Raw genomic sequence first — 26,676 nt, 5'->3', positions numbered from 1 at the left:
AATTGCTGACTGTAAGTAATACTTGAAGAAGATGATGTTGTAGTAGCCACCATGCATCGCTCACTCCGCGCCTGCCGCCGCCTCGGCCGCTCCGCCGGCCTCCTCCTCTCCCGCCCGCCGCCCGCGCTGCCTCCCGCCACCCCCGGCCGCTGGACCCCGGCGCCGCCCCGCGCCGCCATGGTGAGCCCAGGGAGGGGAGCGGGGAGCCGTGACCTCTAAGTGCCACCGCCGGCCGCCGCCGCCTCGCTCCGCCCCCGCCCGCACGGAACGGGGAGCGGGCGGTGACAGGGCGGCCGCCGGCTGCCTCGGGGCTTTAATCCCGTGTGTTGCTCCATCGGGAGCGCGCCGGCACCGGCAAGACGAGATCCTCTGCCGGGCTTTTGCGGCCATTCCCGCATCCTCCTGCGGCCCGGCTCGGCCCCGCTGGGCAGCCGCTGCCGGGCAGGCCAGGATGTGCCCAGGCCGGGATGTGCCCAGGCCGGGATGTGCCCAGGCCGGGATATGCCCAGGCCGGGATGCGCAGCGCGCTGCTCTCCCGTGGCGCTGCCCGGGTGAGATGCGCGCCCTGAGCACGGCCCTGAGCGGGCAGGAAAGGTGTTGGTGCGGCTTCACAGAGCCGCGCCGTGCGGCAGCTGCGCCCACAGGAATTCTGGGCGCTTTCTTGGAGCTGTTGAGGTGGAAATAATAAAAAGCTGCATCCTCATGGGAATGGGAATATTCCTCACTGGAATAGCTTTGGGGCTGCCTGAAAACTAGGGAGCTTTCAGCTGAGAACTGCCCGGTACTTCTAGCGGGCATCACCAGGAGATATTCGTGTGTGATCAGTTGATTGTCGGGCTCGGACGCGAGTGGGACTTGATTGTTGCATGCGGTTCAGCATAGAAACAGAAACACTATTTTGGATACAGAAGTTCAAATCTCAGTTCTAACACGCTGGGTATTACATGGAAGCTTTAGTCTCAGGTTTATCCTTGTGAGTTCACTCCTTAAAACGAGGTAATGTAGGCTGTGAGAAGAATTTCAGCAGAAGGTGGTGTGTTAAGGATTTTATCAATTCCTTAGTTTACTAAATTACTAAATTAGTTAATAAATTTATCTAGAACAGCAGTTTCCAATCTGTAATATTGATGAAGTTGTAAAAAGTAGCATTTAATAAAACAAGCTTTCCAGTGAGTGAAAAAACTTTATGGTGGGTGAAACTTAACTATATAAGAAAACTGGTGTCAGAGCAGAATATGTAACTCGAACTGGCCAGTTGGATGGTTCCCTTTTTCTATTTTACCATTTGGCATCGTCTGAGAAAAACATTGTAAATCATGGCCTTCATTCATTTGCTGAAAATCTGGTGTTTATGAGTCTGGTCTGCAATCTTACAAGAACGACATGTGTTTTGCTCTTTGTAAGTCAGAAACGTGACCAGTCCTGTGTGTGTTGTGAGTTCCTGGAGTTTAAATAACAGCACTACTTAAAACATCCCTCAGTGGATTTGGAAGTCAAGCAGCTGTTGAATTCTTACAGGAAAAGTTCTGTATGTTTTTATTTAAAAGAGGAACCACCAAAATATATACTAACCAGTATTTAAATTAAAAAAACCCCAGCCATGCAACAAACCCACGCCATCACTTTTTGATGTTTGTAGAGATTTTCTCAGTAGCAAGAGTTGTTTTAAAACACATTGTGCATGTAGATACAACCAAATATTCATGCTGTCCTGGTATGTTTATTGTGTTGCCTTTGCTTGGAGCTAAATTGCACAAGATGTTTTAAATGGAATTGTCGTAGCTGTCCTTCTGTCCTTTTAAATGGTCCTTCTGTAGCTGAACATTGTAAAATATTTGGGTTTCGGCTCTGAAGGATAAATTCCAGAATTTGTGACTCAAATTATGTTATAAAAGAGAGACGGTGCTTAAAAATAGAAACATTCTTCATCTGCTAAAGAAGAGCAGTAAAACATAAATTGCACATGCTGATGGCCTCAAAAGACTGCTTTTGACATGCTAAAAGTGATGGTTCTTTGAACTGAAATACTTATATCCAAAAGTTGCTGCATCCATAAATGAGTGTAATTTTCCACAGGAAGCGTCACTGCAGTGGTTCTGCTGTTTGAGTATCTCTGGTGTGTTATGGGGCAATCAGTTCTGATCAGTTCCCTGCAGCAAGGCAAAAGTACAGCTCTGTTTGCCTATCTGTAAGCTTTGGACTGTGTTTGGGTTCTGTGGATTTTGGAGGGCTGGCCACACCTTGTCAGGCCTTCTAGGGGAAAAAAAAGTTTTGTAAATGTGAGGAACAGTAATTGTGAGCAGAGCCTTACTTGTAGCTAGGTTAGAAATTAGGTGAGCACAGGAGTTCGCTTTGGCTACTGGCAAAGTTTCCAGGTCTCCTTTTGGCTTCTCCTGAGGCCCAGGGATGATGGAGTGTGCCACTGATGCACCATTTTACAGCTGGTCCTCTGGGTCAGGGGGTGACTTCAGAAACCTCTTTACATACAGGAGCTGGGACCTTCAGCTGATTAAGCTGCTCAAGAGGTTGAATTGTGGCCGAGGAGCGAGGGAATCATGTTTGTTAGTCGTGCTCAGACAGTGCCTGCTGCAGGCTGAGAGTAATGCTGCAGCTCAGTTCCTTCGGTCTGCTTGAAAAAATCACTGCTTTTCTGCCTGATGGCATCTGTTACACTAGGAATCAGCAAATGACATTCTTCTTAAAGCACCTTGCCCTGTTAACTTGGAATTGGCTAGGAGAGTTGGTTTTGGTTTTGTTTTTTTTTTAAATAATGATTTTATTGTTGAAAGGTACTTGTACGAGGATGTGCTGATCCTATTTATCTTTGTTTCATCATTGTTGACATTGGAATTATGTAAGTTAGTTTGAGGAATCAGTTGTGCAACTGCTAGCTTTTTTGTCTAAAAGGTTACAGATAGTTTAACTTTCTATATTGTTTGAGGGTGAATACTTTCAGTTATTAAACCACTGATGATATTGAGGGCTGGGCTTGGAGCTGAATGGGTTCTGCTTATCCAGCTCTGTGAAAGCTTTTGCATTATGTGCTTTCACAAGGTGTCCAAATGTCAAAAGCAGGGATTTCGAAGACAGCGAGACAATGATCCCAACTGATGGAATATTAATGTGCTCACATGAAGACCCACAAGCATCCAGGTTAAATGTTTTTGGTAGTGAGATACTAAAGAAGCATTGACTGTATTCTGTTTCATGTTAGCATGTAAATGAATGCTAGTGACTCAAGCAGGACAAAAAGGATTAAAGAACTTAGGAATTACTTCCTCTTCCGCAGTAAGCTTTCTATCCTTGAGCACGACTGCTGGGTGCCTGGGAGGGCATCAGCCAAAACACAAGATGTGGGGAGTGGGACAGCCATGTGAGAGCTCACCCTGGTTGTGGGCTGGGCTGCAGTTTCCTCCAGTTCACAGGCACCACCTCCTCTGAAGTACTCAAAGTGAGCAGGGCTGGTGTCTCCGGTGTGTGACTGATGGTACCTGATGGCAGAGTGTCTCCATCTGGCTGGGAATGACAGTCAGGAGGTTGGGACACTTGCCTCTCTCTGCTGCAGCTTGCCATCTATAGTGATGCAAACCTGGGCAGGCAGAAGGTCAGGGCTGCTGGAGAGGGTGTTCTGGCCAATATCCAGCTGTGCTTCTGTCCCAGAACACTGAGAGAGTGTTCTTTAAAGTGTTCACTAAAGGAGGAGCAAGTAAAATGAACAAAGAGAGAGGAACAATCTGATTCAGAAGTGGACTCCTAAGGAAGAGTAAGAACTGTGTGAACATAGATGATGCTTGCCCCATTTTCTGACTCAAACTCTTTATGTACTCAGCACTGCTGAGGCCACACCTCAAGTCCTGTGTCCAGTTCTGGGCCTATCAATTCTGGAAGGACATTGAGGTGCTGGAGTGAGTCCAGGGCAATGGAGCTGATGAAGGGTGAGGAGCACAAGTCCTGTGAGAAGCAGCTGAGGCAGCGGGGGGTGTTTAGCCTGGAGAAAAGGGGTCTTGGGGGGACCTTATCACCCTCTACAACTCCTGAAAGGAGGCTGTAGCCAGGTGTGAGGATCAGCCTCTTCTCTCCCAAGATGAGAGGAAATGGCCTCAGGCTGCACCCCAGGGAAGGTTCATGCTGGACATCAGGAGGAACTTGTTCACTGGAAGGGTGATCAGACATTGGAACAGGCTGCCCAGGAAGTGGTGGAATCACCATCCCTGGAATTGTTTACGAAATAACTGGATGTGGCACTTTTAGTTGACATGGTGATGTTTGGTCAGAGGTTGGACTTAATGATCTTGGTAAACTTTTCCCACCTTAATGAGTCTATGATTTTCACATCAGCGAGTTTCCTGAGTCTGTGGTTTGTCTGTGTAGTAAGCCAGTTTAGATCCTTCTTCTGAGGGCTTGTCTCATCTCCTCTGAAGTCTTGTGGACTTCTTGCATCCTCAGCGTCATCTGGCAAGGAGTTTTGTCAGTCTGTGACTTGTGTGAAGAGCTGCTCCCTTTCCCTTGCTGTGAACCTGACTCCTACAAGCATCTTGGGGCTCCTGTGTCTTGTATTGGAAGAGACAGTGAGCAGTTATACAGGTTATACCTCAGTTTTCCTTCAATCCCCAGGTTATATTCTTTTCTGAACAAAAAAGTCACTTGTCTTAAGAAAGCTGTTCCCTAACTTTTGTCAACTTTATTGCCTTTTAACTGTTTCCAGTAATACATGTTTTGCGGATGAAAGAACTAAATCTGCACAAAGACTTCAGGCTGTCAATGAATCATGGTGGCACAGCAGTTTTTCTGTTTGTATGCTCTGCTTTTCTTGATAGTTCCTTGCATTTGATTTTCTTCTTTCACTGCACTGCAAGACTGACTTGACTTTATTGATAAGAGGTTTGTTTCCCAGAGACTCACCCCTGAGGGTCGTGGTTACGTCAGGAACCCAGCATTGTAAATGTATATACCCTGCCTACAGGGCTGAGATTGTTTTACTCTATGCATGATAAAGAAATAAAAAAGACTTCTCCCCCTTCCTGAAGACTCTGAAAGAAGGTAATTTCCTCTCCTGGGAAAGGATGGATACCTTTCTCACAGAAAATTGGGACTTTGCTGACCAAGGTGTGAGAAGAGTAAACTGTTCTTACTTCCAGTCAGTTCCATAATTTTTGTAGAGCTGCATATGAGTGTGATCACATCATCACAAGTTATTGGGCTGTTCTACAACACTAAAGAATTACTGTCAGCTAAAATTAATTTAGCTGTGCCTGTGTTAGATAATGACAGATGCTAGGTGGATACATGACATGGAAATGTTATCATACATAAATATTACATAAAATACACCTAGATGTAGTCTACCTACTATACCTATAGGTATAGTAGATGTATATCATGAGGGGTGATAATATAGAAAATTGAAAGACTGTTAAAGGGAAGAGAAAGGGAGGAGAAAGACAGAAAAAGAAAAGGGGAACAGTGAGAGAGTGAGCAAAAAGGGAAAGAAGTGGTTTGCTAAGAATAATGGTATTGAGAGCAGAGAGATGAAGGAGAAGGCTTTAATTAAGTGTTGTTAATTAATTAACATTAAACTTTTACCTATACCTCCTACTCTTTACATATGTCAAAACTAATTTCTTATGTGTGTCCCTTTCACATTTAATCTTCCCATTGAGGTTGCTTGTTGTCACAAGTTTGGCTAAAATTATTAGTTCTGTAATTGTCGTTGTTAATTGTATTTTACTGTTTGTTATTATGTCTCCGGGAGCTCCTTGATGAGTTGTCATAATCCCTCTGTAAGTTATCCCATAAGTACTAAGTAATTTAAGACTATTCTAGACTATTTAAGACTATTCTAGGGCCCTAACTTAGAGATTATTCCCTGTTTTTAAAAGAAATAAAAAAGGGGGAATTGTGGAATGCCCCCCCCCCCCAGGAAGTGAGGATCCTACCCAGACAGACAGCATTGGGTGAGGGGTGTGATTTAAAGAAGATTTAAGGAAGGTTTTGCCCCTCCACCCTGAGGGGCATGCCCCCACAAGCCTGGGAAAAGACACTCCACCCCATTTTATCAATAAGGAATGGTGCCAGACTGTTCTTCTCCTGTACCCTCATTGGTTTAAATTCTACTGCAATGTTCCCGCCTTAGATTGTTGCATTGGTTTTTTTCCTTGATCCACCCCTTTGGAGACCCCTGCTTGTCTTACTAATGGACCCCGACCCTAAACTCCACCCATTTAAAACCCATGACCCTAGCTCCTTGGTTTTTGTCTTGGTCCCTGGCATAATAAAGAGTCCTGGATTTTGGTAAACCAAGACCCATCGTGTTATCTTCCTTTCCGTGTTGGTGGTCGGTGGCTGCCTGAGGTCTGAGCCTTGGGCCCTGGGGAGTTGTGCCCCTTGCTGCAGCAGAACACAACAGAACACAGCAATGGTACATGGTTTGTAGTTGTGACTATTGGTTTGACAGCTGCTCAAACTAGAAAAATGTCTCAACTTTGAAGATGTACTTAGAAACACCTGTGACTAGCTGCATGTTTTGGCTTTGTATTTTTTTTTCCACCTTCTTTCCCTTGACTACCTGCTTTCAAAAACAATATCCTGATTGCCAGTGTTTGAATATTTTTTTTTCTTTTCTATAGTCTTCTCAAGAGGCTTTCAGGATAGAATATGATACCTTTGGTGAACTGAAGGTCCCAAGTGACAAATACTATGGTGCCCAAACTGTAAGATCCACAATGAACTTCAAGATTGGAGGTGTTTCAGAAAGGATGCCAGTAAGTAATTCAAATCTGTGTTCTCTTCTTCTCTAGAGTATGTTTTGTATGTGAAAGTGAATACCTCCTAAATACCTTCTTCTGAGGCTTTTGCTGGAAGTGTGAACAACTTTGAGTTTTAATAAAAGGTAGAAATTTTATGGCAACGTATTATTCTGGTGGAAGTATTTCTTGTTGTGCTTAAATGAATTGACTATTGCTTTTAATAATTTTATGGTGTTGCTTTATTTTTTAATAACCAGGATGAATAGAAATCTGTCTTTCATCTTTACAAAGATGAAAAAGCAAATGGGGTAGTTTGATTATTTAGTAGCATTTATCTAGTTTGTTGCTGAAGTAGTCTAGTATAGCATGAGTTGTTATGAAATTAATTTGTCACATGTAGCTGTGCACAGAACATTAATGTGCACATGCTTTGTCATATAGTGCCTCTCCATTTACTGAAATTTGTGAGTTTTCCCTCAAAAGGCTGTTATAAAAATTGAACTAGTTCAATTCTAATGTACATAACTTTGGATACACAGAGCATACCTGGGCTTGCAAAAACAGCTGTGTGCTGCCCTCTGCACTGTTTGGGTGAATGTTAGTGTTGGTGGGAGCATAGGTCAGATGACCTGATTGCTCTCTGGTTTGCCTGATGGACCACTGCTGGATTTAAGATCAGAAGCAGTTTGTTTCAGAACTAGACATGCACTATAAATCGATGGCATGTCCTTTGGGGGAAAGAAATACTGTGTTTAAACTTACCCTTGTGTCTCAGGTCCAGGTCATAAGGGCTTTTGGCATCTTGAAGAGAGCAGCTGCTGAAGTAAATCAAGACTATGGTCTCGACCCAAAGATTGCTAAAGCCATTGTACAGGCGGCAAATGAGGTAGGAACGAGCTGTTCAGAACACTGCAACTGCCACTGTATTGTTGTCAAGCTTTTCACAGGAGGGTGGGGGATTGCATTTCTCACATTGTCAGGGGAAAGCATTTCCTATTAGTAAATCTTGTTCTCCAGAGATCATTTACTTAATATAATGTTTTACTATTTTCTTTCATGCATGTAAAGAGATGATGGAATGTTCAAATGCATGTTGATAAATGCCACCCAAGTGCAGAATTGTGAGTGACCATTATTTGAGGTGTGATAATACCAGGTGTTTTGCTTTGAATAAATCAACAGATTTTTTTATCTGGAAGCGTTTTTAACAGAGTTTTCTTGTCCTGAATAGCTTAAAATATTTCAGTGGTGACAGAAGGTCTATCCTCTTCCTACCAGCTGTAGCACCTTAAGTTCCAAGACCCAGTAGCTTTGAAGAACTCCAGAATATATCCAGTCTCTTCTTCTGGTTTCTAGGGTTCCCCTAGTTAAAAGTGCATTAGAAGGTGTGGTATATTAAGGGTCTTTAGTTTATATTCATAAATTCTGAAAGTTGTTTGTGGCTTTCTTTATTGTATTCTAAAAACACCCCTGCTATGATACCTTTTCCCTCACCTCCAAAATAATTTCCTAACACAACTTAAATAAAAAGAGGAATCAAGTTCCTCTCGGAGGTGGGAACGTTGCCCCTGTATAAGATGGGAAATACAGAAGATCCTTTCTTGAACAGTATGATTCCAGGAGGACTGATGTATCCTGGTAATCTGATTGGCTAGCCTCAGAGTTGTGAGAACATCTCCTTTGTTTTTCTGAGGCTAATATGTGTGGGGTGATACTTATGAGCACAGATTTTGATACTATTACAAACACATATTTAGAAAACTCTCTGAATGTGTCAAAGATTCAACAGGCTCAAAAAAATGTTGATCACACACGAGAATGCCTTACAGGAAGGAGGTGTTTGGGACTAGCAGCCATCTGCTGGCTTTGTTGATGCAATATATAATGTCTGCAGGTGGAAGAGGTCTGGAACTTCCCTGCATGAAATTTATTTATTGAGGGATATCAGAGTCCAGTTACACAGAAAGAAGATACAACCTAAAGTACATTTCAAAAATATTATCTATGTCTGTAGAATATAAAATGAAATTCTGTATATCTCTGTATTTCACAATTCAGTCTTCAAAAAGCATAGTGTTTTTTTCTCTTTTAATATCTGGTATTACATAAAAACATCTTAATTATTCTAGTGTAAATTCACTAATTGCCATATGTAAATCTAAAATATAACAGAGAGCATAATTTTAATTACGGCAATAAAATTTTCAGGTTTATGTGTTTTTTAATTTTTTTTTCTAGTGGAACAGGTTTTTTCTGTTTTTTCCATTACAGGTAGCTGAAGGAAAATTAAATGATCACTTCCCTTTGGTGGTGTGGCAGACTGGGTCTGGAACTCAAACCAATATGAATGTCAATGAAGTCATCAGCAACAGAGCTATTGAGATAATGGGAGGCACACTGGGAAGCAAAAAGCCAGTGCATCCAAATGATCATGTTAACAAAAGCCAGGTTGTTAGCCTTCTTTCATACTGCTTTTAATGTCAGAAGTTTTGTGTCGTTGAATTGTGAATTTTGAGTTTTCTTGTATCCACTGTTTAGGTTAAAAAAATGTTTTGTGGACAAATTTGGTAACAATTTTCTGGGTTTTTTTAGTTCAAATGAACTTTAGGATGTTTTTCAGTGGCAGTATGAGCTTTTCAGATTAAAAACTTCGAACTTACTCATGATAGATAAATTCATACTGTATCCACTGTTTAGGTTAAAAAAATGTTTTGTGGACAAATTTGGTAACAATTTGCTGTGTTTTTTTAGTTCAAATGAACTTTAAGATGTTTTTCAGTGACAGTAAGAGCTCTTAGATTAAAAACTTTGAACTTACTCATGATAGATAAATTCATAAATAATGTATTAGACAGTAGTGGCCTTGTGACAACCACTGCTACAGTCTTAAAGATGTTAAATGTAGGTCAAATTTCTCAAAGTTGCATCACTGTAGACATTTTTATTATGCTTTTCTCTTAAACCTCACCTATTTTGAAGGAAAGATTAAGCCACTGACTTGGTTCTTTCCCTTCCTGATCCTTTGTGCTTATTCAGTATTCTGTGAACTATGGATTTAACATTATCAAAACAACATGTGTTTTAAAGTCACCTACAACTCATTGAAAATCATCTGTCCATTTGTTAGCCGTCTCTCATAACATTAGCCATATCTCATAACTACGATAGTAATTATTTTTTTGTCCCAAGGTTGTTAATAACAATCTGTTAAATTTAACTTTCTGTGGGTGTAGTCATAAAAGGTTGATTTATCAATAAGGAACTGACCTTGTGGAACACCCCTAAGTTGCTTACTCTTAGTTTCTAATAGTTTATGAGATAAAGAGAATAAAGCCACACATGTACATCTTACAGCAGCAATGGTGAGAAAAGCTTGTAAATTAATTTCTTGGTTTTTTTCCCACAGAGTTCAAATGACACTTTCCCAACAGCAATGCATATTGCTGCTGCCCAGGAGGTTAATGAGGTCTTGTTACCTGGACTGAAGAAGTTACAGAATGCACTTGAAGGGAAATCCAAAGAGTTTTCCCAAATCATAAAAATAGGGCGCACTCATACGCAAGATGCTGTTCCACTTACACTTGGGCAGGTAAAAAAATAAAAAAAAATTATGCCTTTCTTTGAAAAATTCAAACTTGTGTCAAACTTAAGGATGCCTAAATTAAATTGATAGCTTAGGATAAAATATGGGAAAACGGCTGAGTAGTTTTAGTCTGTACTGGATATGCTGTGCTGTAATACATGCATCATAATTTTTATTAATTTTTTCCCCGTATGTATTTTCTTTCTAACAGTAATAAAGTAAAATTTATTTTTAAATGATGTTTCATTACCAGATAGCACAGCACAGTTTTTCTTTTACATTCTTTTACAGGGGAGAGGTAGTTGTCTGTAATCTGTAAGTTATGTAAGTTATGTTTTGCCAACACACAAAACTACTAAATATTGTGAATGAAAAATGTCAATATATAATCTTGTGTGTATATATATATATATGTGAAAGATGGCAAATGTTATCATATTGTCAGGAATGGCTTATATTATAGTAATTTAGTAATGAATTAAACTTAATTGATAGAACAGCAGGTAGAATTTATGGATTTTTTCCAAGAATGCACAGGTGGGGTTTTTACTAACGAAAATTAAGTGAGCAAAGCCCAAGATCCATTTCTCTATTTGTTCTTTGAGCATATTAATGTAATCTTGGAGCTGATTTATTATGGAATCAGATCCTGTTAAGTACACAACTAAAATAAAAGGTGAGAGAAAGATGCATTATGTGTAATTATGTATCTTATGTCTTTGTCTATTAAGATTGGTATAAAGTATAATTTTCTGTAGCAGGGGAGCATACTTCCCCTCTTAATGAAAACATGCTCAGATTTAGCATTTGAGTGAAGTTCAGCACCTTCAGTTTTTTAACGGAATTAGTCAAAACATGCTAAAAATCTAAATAATCTTGATGCTTATTCTTGGTTGTTATCTTTGTTGCTTAACTTTGTCCTTCTTTCTTTCGAAGGAATTTAGTGGCTATGTGCAACAAATTAAATATGGCGTGGCTAGGATTGAGTCCAGCATGCCAAGGGTGTATCAGCTGGCAGCTGGCGGGACCGCAGTCGGCACGGGATTGAACACAAGGGTTGGCTTTGCTGAGAAAGTTGCTGCTAAAGTGGCTGAACTGACGGGTGAGGAATGATATTTGGGAGTGAGTTACCAGTAAAGCAGTGTATGTGACATGCAGTCAAACTCAGACTGAATCTGTCCAGTTTCCATACTTCTCATAAGCTTGAACTGTATTTATATCTCAACATGAAGCTTTTGTTAATGCCATGTGATCTATGCCTTCTACTTCAGATTTTTTGTGCAATTTATTTCTATAATTATACTCGGTGCATTGAAAGTGACTGAAATGATGGTGCTTATCCAAGCAAGGCTCTTTGGATATGGATACAGTTTCAGACTTCTATTATTAGCCCAACTATAATGCTTCTGTCTTGATCTTTGCTTCTGAGGCTCTCTGAATTTACAGCAACTTGGCAGAAAATAAGGAAAAAATGCTTCAAAAGCCACTCTGTTTTTTTCATATGAAAGAGTAAATGTTAACTGTCTGATTTTTTTTTCATTCTGTCTGTATAGATTTTAAGACTTAATTTACAGTGTAGTTTTTGATCTGTAAACTAGATCTTTTGTGTCACAGTATCAGTTTTCAAAATACCCCCCAAACAAATGTACACATCTGTTATTTACATTTGCTGTAAAATCTGAAATTGCTTAGTGACAGTATTTTTGTTTTAATGGATTTCTTATTCACTGTCTTTCAGAGGGTCAGGACTGTCTTGTACCCTGAAAGAGAAGTAACTTGCTGTAAACAACAGCTGCTAGGAGCAGTAGAGAGCATGTTTTGGTGGTGTTAGGAAGCTCTCCCATGTCAGTGGATGTTTTGGATCCTGTATGGGCAAATTGTATGAGTAAGGCAGACTCCTGAAGTTCCTTATGCTCTTATAGAGGGTGGTTGTTGGCAAAAACAAGAGGAGAAGTTTGGATGGATCTCTGTAGCTGAGAAGGCAGCTGTGCAGTTCACAAGTCCATGCAAATTGGGGGGGATTTGGTGTTTGTCAGGAAGTGCAAAACACTGGAAGTTATAGGAGTCATGCTGCTCTCCTTGGAACTGGTGCTGAAAGCTCAGATCAGTCGTTCTGGGGGGGAGAAATCCAGCCCACAGTCAGTCCTTAGTGATGTCTGTAATTTTTTACAGTCCCATTCTGCTGGGACTTCTCCTTCAGAGCAAAGTCCTGAAGGAATGTTTTTAATCATGGAACCTAGGCTTACATCTAAGGCATTTAATTAACATAAACAGAGCTGTTCCTTCCATTGCTCCTGTGCTCTTGCTGTTGGCAGGCATCCTCCTAAGTCTGATCCAGCTGTCCCATGTTCTGGCTGGTTTGTTGTAGCCTTCCATTGTGAATATTTCTTACTTACTCCAATGCCTGCACTATGCCGCAAAAACATCTATTTTTATAACTGAAAGCATCACAGCAATTAACAATCTAAAGTGTCTAACTTGATTTAATGCAAGAAATGCTTAAGTTGGACTAGCTTTTGAAAGATCATTGACATTCACAAAACACTGTGGTGCAGAAGCAGTGCTTAAAATGAAGGGTTGAAATTTGTACCTTTGTTTTAGGTGGGTGTTTAAATTTTATACTCTTCTTTATTTTAGTGACTTCCATTATGTCTTTTTGTATTTAATTTACTTTAAGAAATATGTTTGTGAAGAAAGCTCTAGAGAAAAGAGGTGATCTTACAGGGTTGTTAATTTTTAATTTTTTATTATCTAGTTATGTGTTTGACTGTCTGGTTTATGTCTGCAAGGAAGTGCTTCACTGGTTTAATGTTTACACCCTCTCCCTGCAGGTTTGCCTTTTGTCACTGCTCCAAATAAGTTTGAAGCTCTTGCAGCTCACGATGCTTTAGTGGAGCTCAGTGGAGCCATGAACACAGTGGCGTGCAGCCTGATGAAAATAGCTAATGACATTCGCTTCCTGGGCTCTGGACCACGCTCTGGGCTGGGAGAGCTCATCCTGCCTGAAAATGAACCAGGGAGCAGCATCATGCCAGGTACAGAGACAGCATGCAGAGAAAAATGACCTGTTTCTTCTTTTTTTTTTTTGACCACTGTCTTTTAACAGATATTTACCTGTCATAAACACTGTCATAAATGTCAGTAAGTCCATGATTCTCTCAGGTTTTATCTACTGCCCTGTTTTACCAAAACCTCTGTTCATAAAAATGCTTGCACAGCTGTGTGCTGGCAAGTCTATGGGGGAGTGTAGTATCTGTAAGAATATGCCTTTATTAATACAAGTGTACTTCTCAAAGCTTTCTTTTAGAGTTGCAAGATCTCTACAATTTTTAGGTAAACGCTTTTCTGAAATAATCTTTAATCTGTGAATTGTGTAATGTAACTTGATTTGGTCTCTACTTCCTAGCATGATGAGTGTTATACGCTCACATTTTCCCTTCTGCAATGATCTCATTGTATGGAGGATAAGAAAGAAATGAATTGTACTAGTAATCATTCCTTCCCTCTCCTAAAAAAGTATGTACATATGAATATTGTACATCCAGAGCCATTCTAAGGTTGTTCCTCCTGTATCATAAAAGAAATAGGTCATGAACATATCTGGCTCTAAAAAAGCAAACAATGAATGTTCTTACTGGGATGATGTCTGAAAATTAAATGATAAAACCATATAACAAACTTGCTTGGAGACCACTCTAACTTGGTGTGTTTGTTAGGCTTGGCAGGGGGTTATGGTTTTGGGGTTTTCTGTTTTGCTTTTTTTTCTGACAGAGTGTACTAACTTTATCACAAAGTAATTCTAACAGAGCAGTAATACTTACCTTGAGCTGAGTAAGATTTGGTAGGGGTCTCCCAGAAGTGCCAGCTTGGCACATGTAAAGACAGGTGATAATCTCTTGACTGTTAAGAACTGTGGTAGTGAACAGCTATTTAGCTCATGCAGATGTTGAGCTGTTGAGCTCATCCTCAAGCTCTCAAGAGTCTTGGGAGACTGCTGAAGCAGCCATAGCTGTTTTACAAATCCTCACTGAAAATACTGGAATAGTACATTCAATTCAACATCATTTGTGGAAATAACCTTATTTTCTGTGGTGTGCAGATACAGATGAGTAAGACAAGTTACCTTTTACAAAACATTTTCTATTAAATGTGATTTAGTAAAAGGCTGCTGGCTGGCTGGCTGGTTGGTTTTTTCCCTTCCTCCTCCTTTGGTAACCTTTTTCTCTTCCTTTCACAACCAGGAAAAGTGAACCCTACCCAGTGTGAAGCTGTGACCATGGTGGCAGCCCAAGTTATGGGAAATCATGTTGCTGTTACTGTAGGAGGAAGCAATGGACACTTTGAACTGAATGTCTTTAAGCCCATGATGGTAAGTTCATAAAGTTTTACATATCTAGGACTTTTTAAGTAACTGTTTGTACAGTCAGGTAACTTACAGACAGAAAATCTCCCAGTGAGCACTGCTAAGGTTGGGGCATCCGCAGCATCCCTGAGATACATTTCCAGTCTCTCACCACCCTCATAGCAAAGAATTTCTTCCAGATATCAAGCCTAAATTCCCCCTCTTTCAGTCTGTACCCATTGTCCCCTGTCCTATCACTACAGGTCTTGGCTAACAGTCCCTCTCTGCCTTCCCTGTAGGCTCCCTTCAGATACTGGAAGGAAAACAGCCTGTTTAATAGATTGAAATTGGAGGGAGGGCACTGGTTATGAACAAAGGCACCATAATGAGCAGCTAGTAATTTCTGAATTAAATAATTGCTATTTCTTTCTTTGTCTTGTTAGATTAAAAATGTTTTAAACTCTGCAAGACTTCTAGGAGATGTGTGTGTTTCTTTCACTGACAACTGTGTAGTTGGAATCCAAGCCAATACGGATAGGATCAACAAGCTGATGAATGAATCTCTGATGTTGGTAACAGCACTGAACCCACATATAGGTAGGTTTAAGGCTCAAAAACTTCTTAGAACATACCAAAATACTTTGTGGTAACATTATTTTGTATACTTCATTTGTATTGTCACAATACTTATAAGGCTAAGTCAGGTCAAAAGTTAACTTACTTCAACATCACCAGTTGCTGTTGTAAAAGCTGTGTTCTCCTTGCAGTGGCCATGCCAGGGTTTTAAAAAAATAACTGATTAGAGTCAAAAGGAGATTGGGAGAATTTATGTACCTGTTTTCCTAAATTATCATTATTAGAGGTTGAGTGAAAGACTACAATGTGATTTTTTTTAAAAGAAAAAGTTCCCTTAAATACTTGATCTAAATTAATTAAGACCAGAATAACAAAATTTACTTTCACTTCAAGTAAGGAGTGAACATTTGGTGTGCATTTCCTGTAAATTGAGTTAAGCAGTAATAGCAATACCTAGCAAATAATTTTCCAAAGACTGTGTCCCACTTTTCTCTCACCTCTGGTGAATCATCTAAAATTGCAAATGAATGACTTGTTGGTGTTGTTTTGTAACAGGATATGATAAAGCAGCCAAGATTGCCAAAACAGCGCACAAAGAAGGGACAACGTTAAAAGAAGCTGCCATAAAGCTGGGGTTCCTTACATCAGAGCAGTTTGATCAGTGGGTGAAGCCTAAAGACATGTTAGGACCTCAGTAACTTCTGTAAAAAAAAAAGTGTTCTTAATATAAAAAAATAAATAAATATGGTATAATATAATCCAATAGTTGGAAAAGTCTTCTGAGATCACTGAGCACCAGTGTGCCAACTAGATGATGGTACTGAGTGCCACATCCTGTCTTTCCTTAAACACCTCCATGGAACAGTGACTGAACTGATGCCTGAAGAGGCTCACCTGGAACAGAGACTAGACACAGTTAAGGAATAAAGTAGGTATTTATTAAAAGGCCTTCAAAGGATACACCTTGGGCAGTACAAGAGCCTGGTTGTGGCTCTGCCTAACATGGACGCAGGATGGACACAAGAGGGACAACTGGTCATGAGTTTTCACACTTTAAGTTTTGGGCCATTTACATATTGGGGTCAATTGTCCAATTACACCTTCAGGTTATGAAGGTCCATCCTCCCAGATTGCTCCGAGTCCTCTGTTGTTTATACTTTTTGGGCTGGAAGCTGTGAGCATCCTTGGTTCTTGCTGGCAAAGGATTCTTTTGTCTAACTAAACTGAAGAAAACTCAGTAATACTTTATATGAAAGTTCAGAGTTACACACTAAGGCAGTACAGCATCTGAAAAATATGAAAGCTAAAACTTAAGGCATCACTACCACCTCCCTGGGTGGTTCATTCCCACGTCTAAGCACTCTTTCTGTGAAGACACAATTTTAATGTCCAGCCTAAACCTCCCCTGGTGCACCTTAAGACTGTGTCCTTTTGTCCTGTCACTTCTTACCTGGGAGAAGAGCCCAGCCCCCATTTGGTACGCCCTCATTTTGGGCAGTAGAAAGCGATAAAGGTCTCTCCTGAGCGTCCTTTTTGCCAGCCAAAGCAACCCCAGCTCATGGGACCTGTGCTCCAGACCCTTCATCAGCCTCCTTGCCTTTCTGTGGGCTTGCTCCATCCAGCACCTCGAATTGGCGGTGGGACACAGCACTCGAGGTGTCCAGCAGTGCCGAATACAGCGGGACAATCCCTGCCCTAACTCTGCTGGCCCCACTATCCCCGGTTCCTAGCGCGGGTTTGGTACACTCTCTGTGTTTTCCTGGCCTTTCTGACCGATCAGCTCATCTGCGTCACGGGGGTGATCCTCCGCTGCGAGCGGGCGCTGCAGGCCCCGCAGCCGGCTACAGGGGCGGCTGTGCTGAGGGACAAAAGCGCGCCCGTGAGCGGGGCTGCCGAGCCCCGTGCTGCCCCGCGGCTGCTGACGCCCGGCGCTGATCCGCCGGGACGGCGCTTCCTGCTTCCCGCGGCCCTGCCTCCGGGGCGGGGCCGGCCGTGGGGTTCCGGGTCGGCCGGGAGCGCTGCCGCAGCCGCCGCCGCCGTTGCCGGGGCCGGGAGCGACTGCGAAGCACCGCCGCCATGAACCGCTTCTTCGGCAAGGCGAAGCCGAAGGAGCCGCCGCCCAGCCTCACCGACTGCATCGGGAAGGTGAGTGCCCGGCCCGGGGCCCGCTGAGCGCTGCGCGGCCCGGCCGCCGCCGCCTCGGCAGCAGCGGCCCTGGGGACGGCAGCGGTGCAGAGGTGTGTGTGAGTGTGGGGGGACACACAGCGTGTGTGCGAGTGTGTGGGTACGTATATCAGAGAACCACGGAAGGGCTCGGGTTGGAGGGGATCGTAACCCAGCTCCACCCCCCGGCCGTGGGCAGGGACACCTTCCACTAGAGCAGGTTGGTCGCAGCCACACCCGGGCTGTCCCCGGGCGCTGCAGTGTGCGGGCACGCACGGTGTGTTTTGGTGAGCGTGTTGGGCAGTCCGCACACGTACACAGGGATGTGCCTTTGTATGCCCGTACACACACATCTGCCTTTGTGTCCTGTGCCTGGGAGCGCATCCCATAAACGTGTAAATCCCATAAATGAGCGCTCACTGTGCACGCAGCAAGCGTGGATAGCATGTGCCTGGGAGCGCATCCCATAAACGTGTAAATTCCATAAATGAGCGCTCACTGTGCACGCAGCAAACGTGGAAGCATGGCTTGGCTTTCCTTACATCCTTATGAATGTTCTCAGCATTTCCATCTGAGGACTTCTCCAGCTGCGCTAGGTAACTCCTGCCGTGGCAAGTTGTAGCAAGTCAGGGGCAGGAGCAAGAGCATCAGTCTCCCTGTCCAGTCCAGGAGAGTGTTCTGTCTCAGGGGTGAGAAGGGTTCCTGTAGGGTGGATGCCAAAGGTGTGTGCAGATGGACAGATAAGCAGGCTCAGACCAAGTAAGCAATGCTCAGGAAATACGTGGCAAAGCACTTCACGACTGTTGTTGTGTTGGCCTGCCTGCAAAAGGGTTAAGAACACGTGTTAAGATTTACGGTAATTTCATAGTTTTTTTTTTTACTTTAAAGTTTATGAAGAAAACTGTAGCAAGGTTTTGCAGATCATTTTGTTGTAAGCTAATTTAAAAAAAATGAAGAAAGAAAATGGAGTTTCTTGTGTATTTCTGTCAGTAAACAAAGATCCGTAAATGTTATGTGACTAAGCTTTGTCACTGGAACCTGACAACGAACAGTTTCCATGGAAAGATCACAGTTTTCCTCTCAGAAGATTTATTTTGCTGCCCAGTGGAGAGACTCTATAAATGAAATACCTAATATTTGTCAGTGCTGCCTACACATCAGTGTGTATGCCACTGGCTGGTATGGGGGGAGAGAAGTGCTCATAATCTTTGTCCCGGTAGTTTATCTTACTGACAAAAATCTGTATTGCTTTTTAGCAGTATTAAGCCCAAACATAACTCTAAATATATTTAGTTAGAACAGTGAATAGAGCATCTGATTGAAAATCAGGATTAATTTTCCCACTGTTACCAGTAAACAACAGTAAATTTGGTGGATGACTTGAACTTCAAAATCCATCTGAGATACTAAGTGCTTAAATTTGCTGTTTTGGCAATATAAGTGAAAGACCAGGAAGCCTTGTTTCCCTCACAACAACTGAGACTGATTGGTCTGTTAGATTTTTCCTGCTGCTTTTGCCAGTTCCAAGTTAATGTCCGTTTTCTAATGGGCAGGTACATTAAAAGAAAATTTAGATAGGTCAGCAGTCTGTCTTCTGCTAAGAGCTTGTTCAATCCTGGAGGAGTTTTGGGGTATATAAAAATGTAATTTAAACAGATGTTTTGATTGGCAACACCAGGGATTTTTTTTCAAAAAAATTCCTCTGAATGCAGTTTTCATCCTTTTCTAGTTGTTTGTAATTGCACTGTGTGAAAGTTTGACCATGCAAGACAGCAGATTAACCGAAAAGAAGAATTTTGGATTAATTTTATCCATGTGATGACTTCAGCAACCAGTGATGAGTTATAGGGTGGTTACTAGTAATCATGGGGAGAAATGCTTTCTTTTAGTAGTTTGAAGTTTATGAATTAACTTTTTTTGTGCCAAGGTATATGTAATAATCTGTCTGATTTGTGAACTACTTTTCACAATAGTGGAATTTCTGGGACAGGTCCTGCTAAAACTACAGACATGATTAGATGATTTTAAATTACAGGTGAATTTTTATTGAAGAGAGTTGTGTGAGATATTAAAAAACCTTTTATTATTTCTTTACAATATTAAATCCAGCAGTTTGGAGGCTCAACTACTGTTGCTTCTGGGGTGTTTTCTGTCTTAGACACATTTTGCTCTACCTTTTGAAAGAGTCAAATTGCTTTGTAAGATCTCTTAACCATGTTAGTTCAGTGGTAATTAGCTATTAAAGGAAATTTATTTGGTGAGCAGTGATTAATGCAACGTTTGTTAAAAACATAGACAACTCATAGGCAGTAATCATGCCTATGTTTTGGATGTTCTTTCCTGTGTAGAAAAGTTATCTAAAATTTATTGCATTTAAAGGCAGTTTTTTTATGTTTGCTGGCAGAGCACAGTGAGATGACTCAAAGCTGTCACAAGGCCTGTAGGAGGAGGGATGCACCAGGAAGTGAAGCATTAATAGTGTTTTTAAATTTTCTTCTTTGAAAAACACTCTAAACTTATGTTTTTTTCAGAGTAGTAAATAAGAAACATAGGAACAAAAGGCTAATAGTTGTGACAACAGTGTAAAAACTCAAATTCCCTTTCTTTTGTGTAAATTGGGGCCCTTCTGTAGCAATGAAATGTTCAGCAATGAATAAGGCTCAGTGTGCCTTATTTGTAATACACAGGAGCTCTTTAAGTCCTAATGTACAGTCTAGTTTTTTGGATAAATTAGATCCGTTCTCCACTCTTCTGTCCAGTCGCATTTTTAGAAGCTGAGGTCCTGCATCATGTGTGTGTGAAATTTTTACATAGTTAGTTGATGTGGGAGGTTTTGTCTCTGTTTCCTGCTAATACTGCTTGAAAGAATCATTATATAAATAAACAAAATATTTTTTCCCCTGTGGAGGCTGATCTGAAAGATGCAGTTAGCTGATAAAGATATTGAGGAGGTGTCATGCTTTAAATGTACAGGAGTCCTAAAATTGCAAATTTTTATCTTGCTGTTAGTAAAATATTTGGGTAATAGAAAGCTTAATACAAATTTTTCAATGCTGGCTCTGCCCAGGCACTTTGACATCTTGTGTCTAGCATTCACATCAGATGTTCCCCTCAGGATGCCTCTGGCAAATGCATGTTGCTGTTATAGAGCAGGGTTTTAAAAGGGTCATTGAAACACTGAAATCAAAATCCACATATTTGTACATGCTTAGCCACACCATTAGCAGGGCAGAATTGAAAACTTGCCCTGATCTATCTTATGCTATAATTGGAATGTCATTATAATCTAATCCCTAGGGAGGCTTCTTGGAATGAGAAGTTAATAAGCTTTATTTTGTTGTTTCCAGACAAATGCTAGGGTAGTCTGTTCATTTCAAAAAGGCCGTTTATGAATTTGGGTATGCTGCCAGAGCTACCTATGCCCATGCTTGGTTATTTAATTATCATGTTTAACCCTCTTATGGTGAAGGGTTAAAATATATCCCACATGAGAGCTCTGTGGAATGCCAGCAGGGTACACCTAGAAGTTTTCCATTCCACTTTAGTCCCTGGCACTGTGTGTGACCAGAAGTTCTGGAATGGAGAACTGCCTTGAGTGGCTTTGCAAGGGAGCATCTCAAAATGATGAGAACATGTTACAATGGCAGAGCTTCCTGCAGCCTCAGAATGTTGTTTCTTGTGCTCTTTGTAGAAGTTGTTTCACTTGATTCTGGTTCTGGATTCTCACAGAATCTAAATTGGTTATAAAACCAATGAGTGAAGAAACATTTCAGTTAGAAACACAACAAAACAGAGGCTGTTCTTTTTTTTTTTGTCCCATACCTGAATAAAACCTCCATGAATGTTTTCTTTGTTTTCCCCCTCATGTATTAAAGGTGGATAGCAGAGCTGAGTCAATTGACAAGAAAATTGCTAGACTCGATGCAGAACTAGTGAAGTATAAGGATCAAATGAAGAAAATGAGAGAGGGACCTGCAAAGGTAAGAATCTTCTGTGGAATTTGAGCATGAGAGGATGTGACTCACACTTCTTGTCATGTGATTTAGCCAGTTCATCAGGTTCTTAAAACTGCATCTTGCCCTACTGATGAGAGAGAAGATCCTGCAGGATTATTTTTATTAGACGTACATCTTTGAACAATGTTTTATTGGTTTTTATTTGTACCAGAGTGTAATGTAATTCCTCCATGAGAAGTAACTTGTTTCCCTTCTTCCTCATTACCTGAATTAAGTCTGGCAGAGAGGCTGTTTTGTTTCTCATCCAAAATAAAAAGCTCCACACTATGCCTAAAGGGAGCAGGCAATCTGTTTTTTAAGGAGATACATTTTATATTTTAAGTTTATCTGAAGATATACATACATGATATAAACAGTAGTGTTCGAGTACCTGTTGCAGTGTTATTTTTTGCTGACCATTAAAATGTGTTAAGATAGATAGTTCTGATAGACTAAGTTTGATGTTTTATTCTCCTTAGTGAAAACATATATCAGAAGCTAGAAACTGAAAGTCTTTTCTATGAGAAGCTTTGTGTACTCTGCTGTCTTGTTAATCATTAGTGCAGGCCAAATGCTGAATGTAACTATTGTTAAACTCTTGGCACTTGTAACAGAGGAATCTTTTGGAAAACTTAAATCCAATGCATTAGGTTTAAAAAGCATAATCAAGTGTAAAGTCAGATATTTTATCTAATGTAACACTATTGTGTCTTTCAGAATACAGTAAAGCAGAAAGCATTAAGAGTGTTAAAGCAGAAGCGAATGTAAGTTTAGACCTTTCTCAGTTTGTGGTTAATAAAAGGTTGTTTTCCTTAGGGGGTGGTGGTACACTTTTATTTCTCTTTCCAGTACTCTCCTGAGCACTCTTTAAAGAAAAATGCTGAAGAAGCCTTTCAGAAGTATCTCCTTAGATATTTTGCACCAGCATATTTATGATTTATATGCCAGTATATAAATTTGGGTTGGTACAAGATGACCTGAATCTGCTCATTATTACAAATATGGTTTGTTAAGAGTTTGGGTCCTAAACTTTCTGAGAGATTGCCTCATTTTCTATTATTAATTCATTACTGTAAATTTTGTATTTGATGACCTTTCTGTGGTTTACTGGAAATTTACCTGTTCTCTGTGGACACCTTTGAGGACTTGAGTGGATGTAGTGCATGTACTTGTGTCAATGCAGAAACTCCCAAATGGACAGGATAGATGATCCTATGGTCTGGTCTTGTCTAGTGTACTGTCTTAAAAGTGTCCAGCAACAGATCCAAAGGAAAGAATATCAGAACATGGCAAGTGTTTGGAAATGTTTCACTGGAATATCTCATAGTCTATGAACTGCAAATCTTAGAAGCTGTCTTAGTCAAAGCTCCCATCATCTTGTATTTCATGTCCCTCAGATGAATTGTACCTTTATGGACTCACTCAATTACTTGTTAAGTATTAGTAAACTCTTACAATCCAAAATATCATATGGCAAGGAATGTAGTACTTGAGTTAGATGTTGTGAGGAGGGCTGCTTGATTCTGGCCTTAGGGGTTTTTTCCCAGGTTTTTGGCTATGCTTCCTGCTAATCTTCTGTGGAATTACTGGGCTCCTCAGGCTATTGTCATATCCCTCAGTCATTTCTTTCTGACTTTGTGGAACAAGGTGCAGTCATTAGTTGTCCAGAAGGTTTTGCATGTGGATCCTCCTTGTCTTTCAGACTTCCTGCTTTGCATGTTGGAGGGACTCACGGTTCATTTTTATGCTTTCATTCTTTTGCTTAACTTGACATAGTTTACATTCTTGATTTGATACAAATTTAGCTTTGAGAAAGATGATTTATTAATTTTAAAGTCTCTCCTTTCTCTGTGGGTAGTCTTAAAGGTTTCCTTTTGGTACCCTATCCTCCTCCTCCTCCCTGCCCTGAAAAACTCCAGTGTGGAGCCACTGTGGTTTGGATAATCTGCCAACTCTTCCATTCTCTTTGCAGCATTAGTGAGCGTGGCACTCATGTCTGCCTTATGGTGATTAAACTTTTGCTGTATCTTCACCTACTTTGTCAGTCTAGGCAAATAAGGTGTTGCTGTCAGTTAAAACAAAGCTTAGTTCAGGAATAGCTTTGTTGGCTTCAAGTGCACAGAAATGCATAATGGCCAGATTTTTATGAAGCTGTTTATTCTGCAGTTCTGTATAATAAGTGAAAAAAAAAAGAAACCAAACATATCTGTTCCTATCTTTAGACTACTGCTGCTGGTTTTTCAACTCTTTATAAATTGAGAATGTTTGTGGTAATAAATAGTGTGGCGTTTTAAAGCCATTATTTAACTTTTTTTTTTAACAGGTATGAACAACAGAGGGATAATCTGTCACAGCAGTCTTTTAATATGGAACAAGCTAATTACACTATTCAGGCCCTGAAGGATACAAAGACAACGGTACCAGTTTGTTTATCTCACACTTGTTCAATTTATTTAATCTGTGCCACATCAGATACAAGCATCATGTTTGACTCTTCTAGGTGGATGCAATGAAACTGGGGGTGAAAGAAATGAAGAAAGCTTACAAGCAAGTCAAGATTGATCAAATTGAGGTGAGCTTTTATAGTTTAAATAAATAAAGAACAAAAATCATGTACTGAAATAATGGTGAATGGACTATGAACTTCAAGGCAAGGTGACTGTTTTTGTTCACATGAGTTTGTCTGCCTTTTTTATGGGACCACCATCATAATTCCTTCCTGATTTTTCTGGTACTGCACAATCAGTGGTTTGCCTTATTGTAGTGATTATTGTTTCCTTGCTGAGCTAATCTTTAATCTCTCCTCTCCCTTCCTTGTACTTCAGCATAAATGTTAGTGGATACTTCCTGCTATGGCTTTTTTTGTCCTTTTTTGTTTCCCTATACTAGTAACATGCAGATTAGTCCTTTACCCCCCTCCCCTTCCCGCTCCCTCCTTCAAGGTAGTGCCTGATGAAAAAGAACAAAACCGAAAAAAAACCCCACAAAAAACCACCAAAACACCAAAAAAAAACCCCCACCCCAGTCAACAGCAACAAACAACAACAACAAAACAAACAAAAAAACCAAGCCACTAACTGAACATCAGCAAGGCCTCGCTCTGACTTCAGAAAATGCTTAAAAAATGCCCCATAAGATCTCTAAATATAATTTCAAGTATGCTGCACTTAAGCTCTTACCCAAAGCCAATGCTGAATTCCTTTAAGTTCTCTTTCCTATTTTGTCTTTTATAAATGGCCTGCATTGTAAACCTTTAGGCAAGTATTGTTTCCTTACCTGTACTCAAGCACAGTGCCAGTAAGTACTCTAATGTATCTTCTAAATTCTGCTGTGGCGCAACTCAGGTTAGTGCTTATTTTCCAGATGGTAGATTTGTCTAAATTTCATATCTCTTCTACTTTTGAGGTACTCCTGTCCTGAATGTGTGTGCCTTGACTTGTATTAATACTGCTTCAAAGAAGTGGTGTATGCATTAAAAAAAATTGAGTGCTTTGTATGTTGGGATTACTAAATTGAATTTGAGTAAATATGGACCAATTGAAAATTGTTCTTGCTTTAGGACATACAAGATCAATTGGAAGATATGATGGAAGAAGCCAATGAAGTCCAGGAGGCACTGAGTCGTAGCTATGGAACACCAGAGATTGATGAAGATGATTTGGAAGCAGGTTAGGAAGGGGGAAGATGATTTTTTTATATGACTGAATATAAAAATCATCATACTGTCATACAGTGATTTTTTTATTTCCTTGGTCAAATACTTTAAATGTGTTTTAGAAAGCTTTGGTAGCTTTTTTTAAACATTAAAGCTGTACTGCCTTTAAGAGAAGTAACAAGAGCACAGAGATGAGATTCCAATGCTACCAGGCAGGGAAGAAGGTTCTCTCCAGAGTGTGTGTGTGTGTATTTCTGACTGATGACTGATGTGAAGTGAATCTGAATGTAAGCATTCGGTAGGAATCCTGAGTTTCTGTAAGAGCAGCTTTTCTCTTGCATAAGGAACTTCTTGCATAATGTTTCAGCCAACATAATTTCATTTCAGAACTGGATGCATTAGGTGATGAACTTTTAGCTGATGAAGACAATTCCTACTTAGATGAAGCTGCATCCGCTCCAGCAATCCCAGAGGTCACTCCTACAGACACAAAAAACAAAGTGAGTCCTTTGCTGTTTAACAGCAAAATACTTTTTTGTTTAGTTTGGGTTAATCGCATTTGTGTTGGTTGCTTGATATTTAGGATCCTTAATATTTTCAACAGAAAAGTGTGCTTAATGTTATGTATACTATTTATGTATTACATGTGTAGATGTTAGATACAGAGAATTTGAGAATAGTGTACAGTGTACTGAATGCTCAGCTGTGTTTAAAATCTCTAGAATGACATTTTGTAATTCCTGTCAAACACTGTCAGACTGCCAGTAGAATTTAACTGTACCATTACAGCTCTAGTCTTAAAACCATAAGAAAAGCTTCTGTATGTTTGCTTTTGGGGCTTTAATAGAGCTTCATAGTGAGGAGGAACTGATGCTTTTGTTTTCATTCCAGCTGTCACACAGTGGCAATTGCAGATAGAGACACTTTATAGAGTAGTAAGGAAGCTTCTGTAAAATGTTCTGGTTGTTGGAGAATTGTTAACCTGTCACTTCTTTTTCTTTCCTACAGGATGGCGTATTGGTGGATGAATTTGGGTTGCCAAAGATCCCTGCAACATAAACGTTTCAAAAGCACAATGGATACAATGGAACTATACTTTTGGAATTGTATTAAGAATCTTTTTTATTTTAAAATTCTGGAGAACTTGTCTTTCCAGTGTAACGTGAATATCACTACATCCTAGAATGCAATATGAGTTCCTGGTGGTGTTCTTTGGAGAAAGTTGTTTTACTACTGATTTCTGTCAATGGAAAATTCATCCCAGTTCCCTTCAGTGGAAGCAGTCAGTCTGATAGGTTTTGATTTCCGTGTCTTATGGACAAAGTAAAACGTGAAGACTAGTGGTGGCTGTCGATAGCTGAGGTTTATTTTGACTTTGTATTATGTTTCTCTTTCTTGAAACTAAGACTATACGTTGCTGCTTACTCTCTGTAAAATAGCTCCCTTATTACTACGCCTGTTTGATAAAAGAACTGAAAGCAATTTTTAAACTACTGCAGTCCTGAGACTTTTATGCGATTGTACTTGTAACCTTCTTGAAAACTGCTCGGGTTATCATTAACTTTATGTATTCCATGGATTCATAAAATCACGTAGATTAGCAGACCCCTTTGTGT

At 40.4% G+C, this 26,676-nt stretch overlaps 2 protein-coding genes across 2 annotated transcripts; both read left to right on the top strand.

The window, feature by feature from the left end:
* The first annotated feature begins 51 nt into the window (after nucleotides 1-51).
* FH (fumarate hydratase) lies at nucleotides 52-16,012 on the top strand. Its single transcript, XM_039710976.1, has 10 exons — nucleotides 52-180; nucleotides 6,627-6,761; nucleotides 7,522-7,632; nucleotides 9,018-9,194; nucleotides 10,153-10,335; nucleotides 11,266-11,431; nucleotides 13,161-13,364; nucleotides 14,571-14,698; nucleotides 15,115-15,268; nucleotides 15,803-16,012. Exons 1-10 carry the CDS (start codon nucleotides 52-54, stop codon nucleotides 15,943-15,945), a joined length of 1,530 nt encoding a protein of 509 aa, XP_039566910.1. The 3' UTR covers nucleotides 15,946-16,012.
* A 1,209-nt stretch (nucleotides 16,013-17,221) lies between these two features.
* On the top strand, nucleotides 17,222-26,665 carry CHMP5 (charged multivesicular body protein 5). Its single transcript, XM_039710973.1, has 8 exons — nucleotides 17,222-17,392; nucleotides 21,286-21,390; nucleotides 22,123-22,169; nucleotides 23,729-23,822; nucleotides 23,906-23,977; nucleotides 24,965-25,073; nucleotides 25,448-25,560; nucleotides 26,069-26,665. The coding sequence occupies exons 1-8, from the start codon at nucleotides 17,324-17,326 to the stop codon at nucleotides 26,117-26,119; spliced, it is 660 nt and encodes a 219-aa protein (XP_039566907.1). The 5' UTR covers nucleotides 17,222-17,323; the 3' UTR covers nucleotides 26,120-26,665.
* Nucleotides 26,666-26,676: the final 11 nt, after the last annotated feature.

The sequence above is a fragment of the Passer montanus genome, unplaced genomic scaffold (assembly GCF_014805655.1).
Source record: "Passer montanus isolate IOZ18808 unplaced genomic scaffold, ASM1480565v1 scaffold24, whole genome shotgun sequence".
NCBI lineage: Eukaryota > Metazoa > Chordata > Aves > Passeriformes > Passeridae > Passer > Passer montanus.
The sequence above is the reverse complement of the archived record's forward strand: the minus strand, read 5'-3'. Positions and strand labels throughout refer to the sequence as shown.

Bases quoted from the DNA above. Each gene is read 5' to 3' on its own strand.
- FH (XM_039710976.1), top strand. From the start codon at position 52: ATGCATCGCTCACTCCGCGCCTGCCGCCGCCTCGGCCGCTCCGCCGGC. The intron at 10,336-11,265 runs GTAAAAAAATAA...TTTCTTTCGAAG, and splicing joins TTCCACTTACACTTGGGCAG to GAATTTAGTGGCTATGTGCA. The intron at 14,699-15,114 runs GTAAGTTCATAA...TTGTCTTGTTAG, and splicing joins ATGTCTTTAAGCCCATGATG to ATTAAAAATGTTTTAAACTC.
- CHMP5 (XM_039710973.1), top strand. From the start codon at position 17,324: ATGAACCGCTTCTTCGGCAAGGCGAAGCCGAAGGAGCCGCCGCCCAGC. The intron at 17,393-21,285 runs GTGAGTGCCCGG...CATGTATTAAAG, and splicing joins TCACCGACTGCATCGGGAAG to GTGGATAGCAGAGCTGAGTC. The intron at 23,978-24,964 runs GTGAGCTTTTAT...TTCTTGCTTTAG, and splicing joins TCAAGATTGATCAAATTGAG to GACATACAAGATCAATTGGA.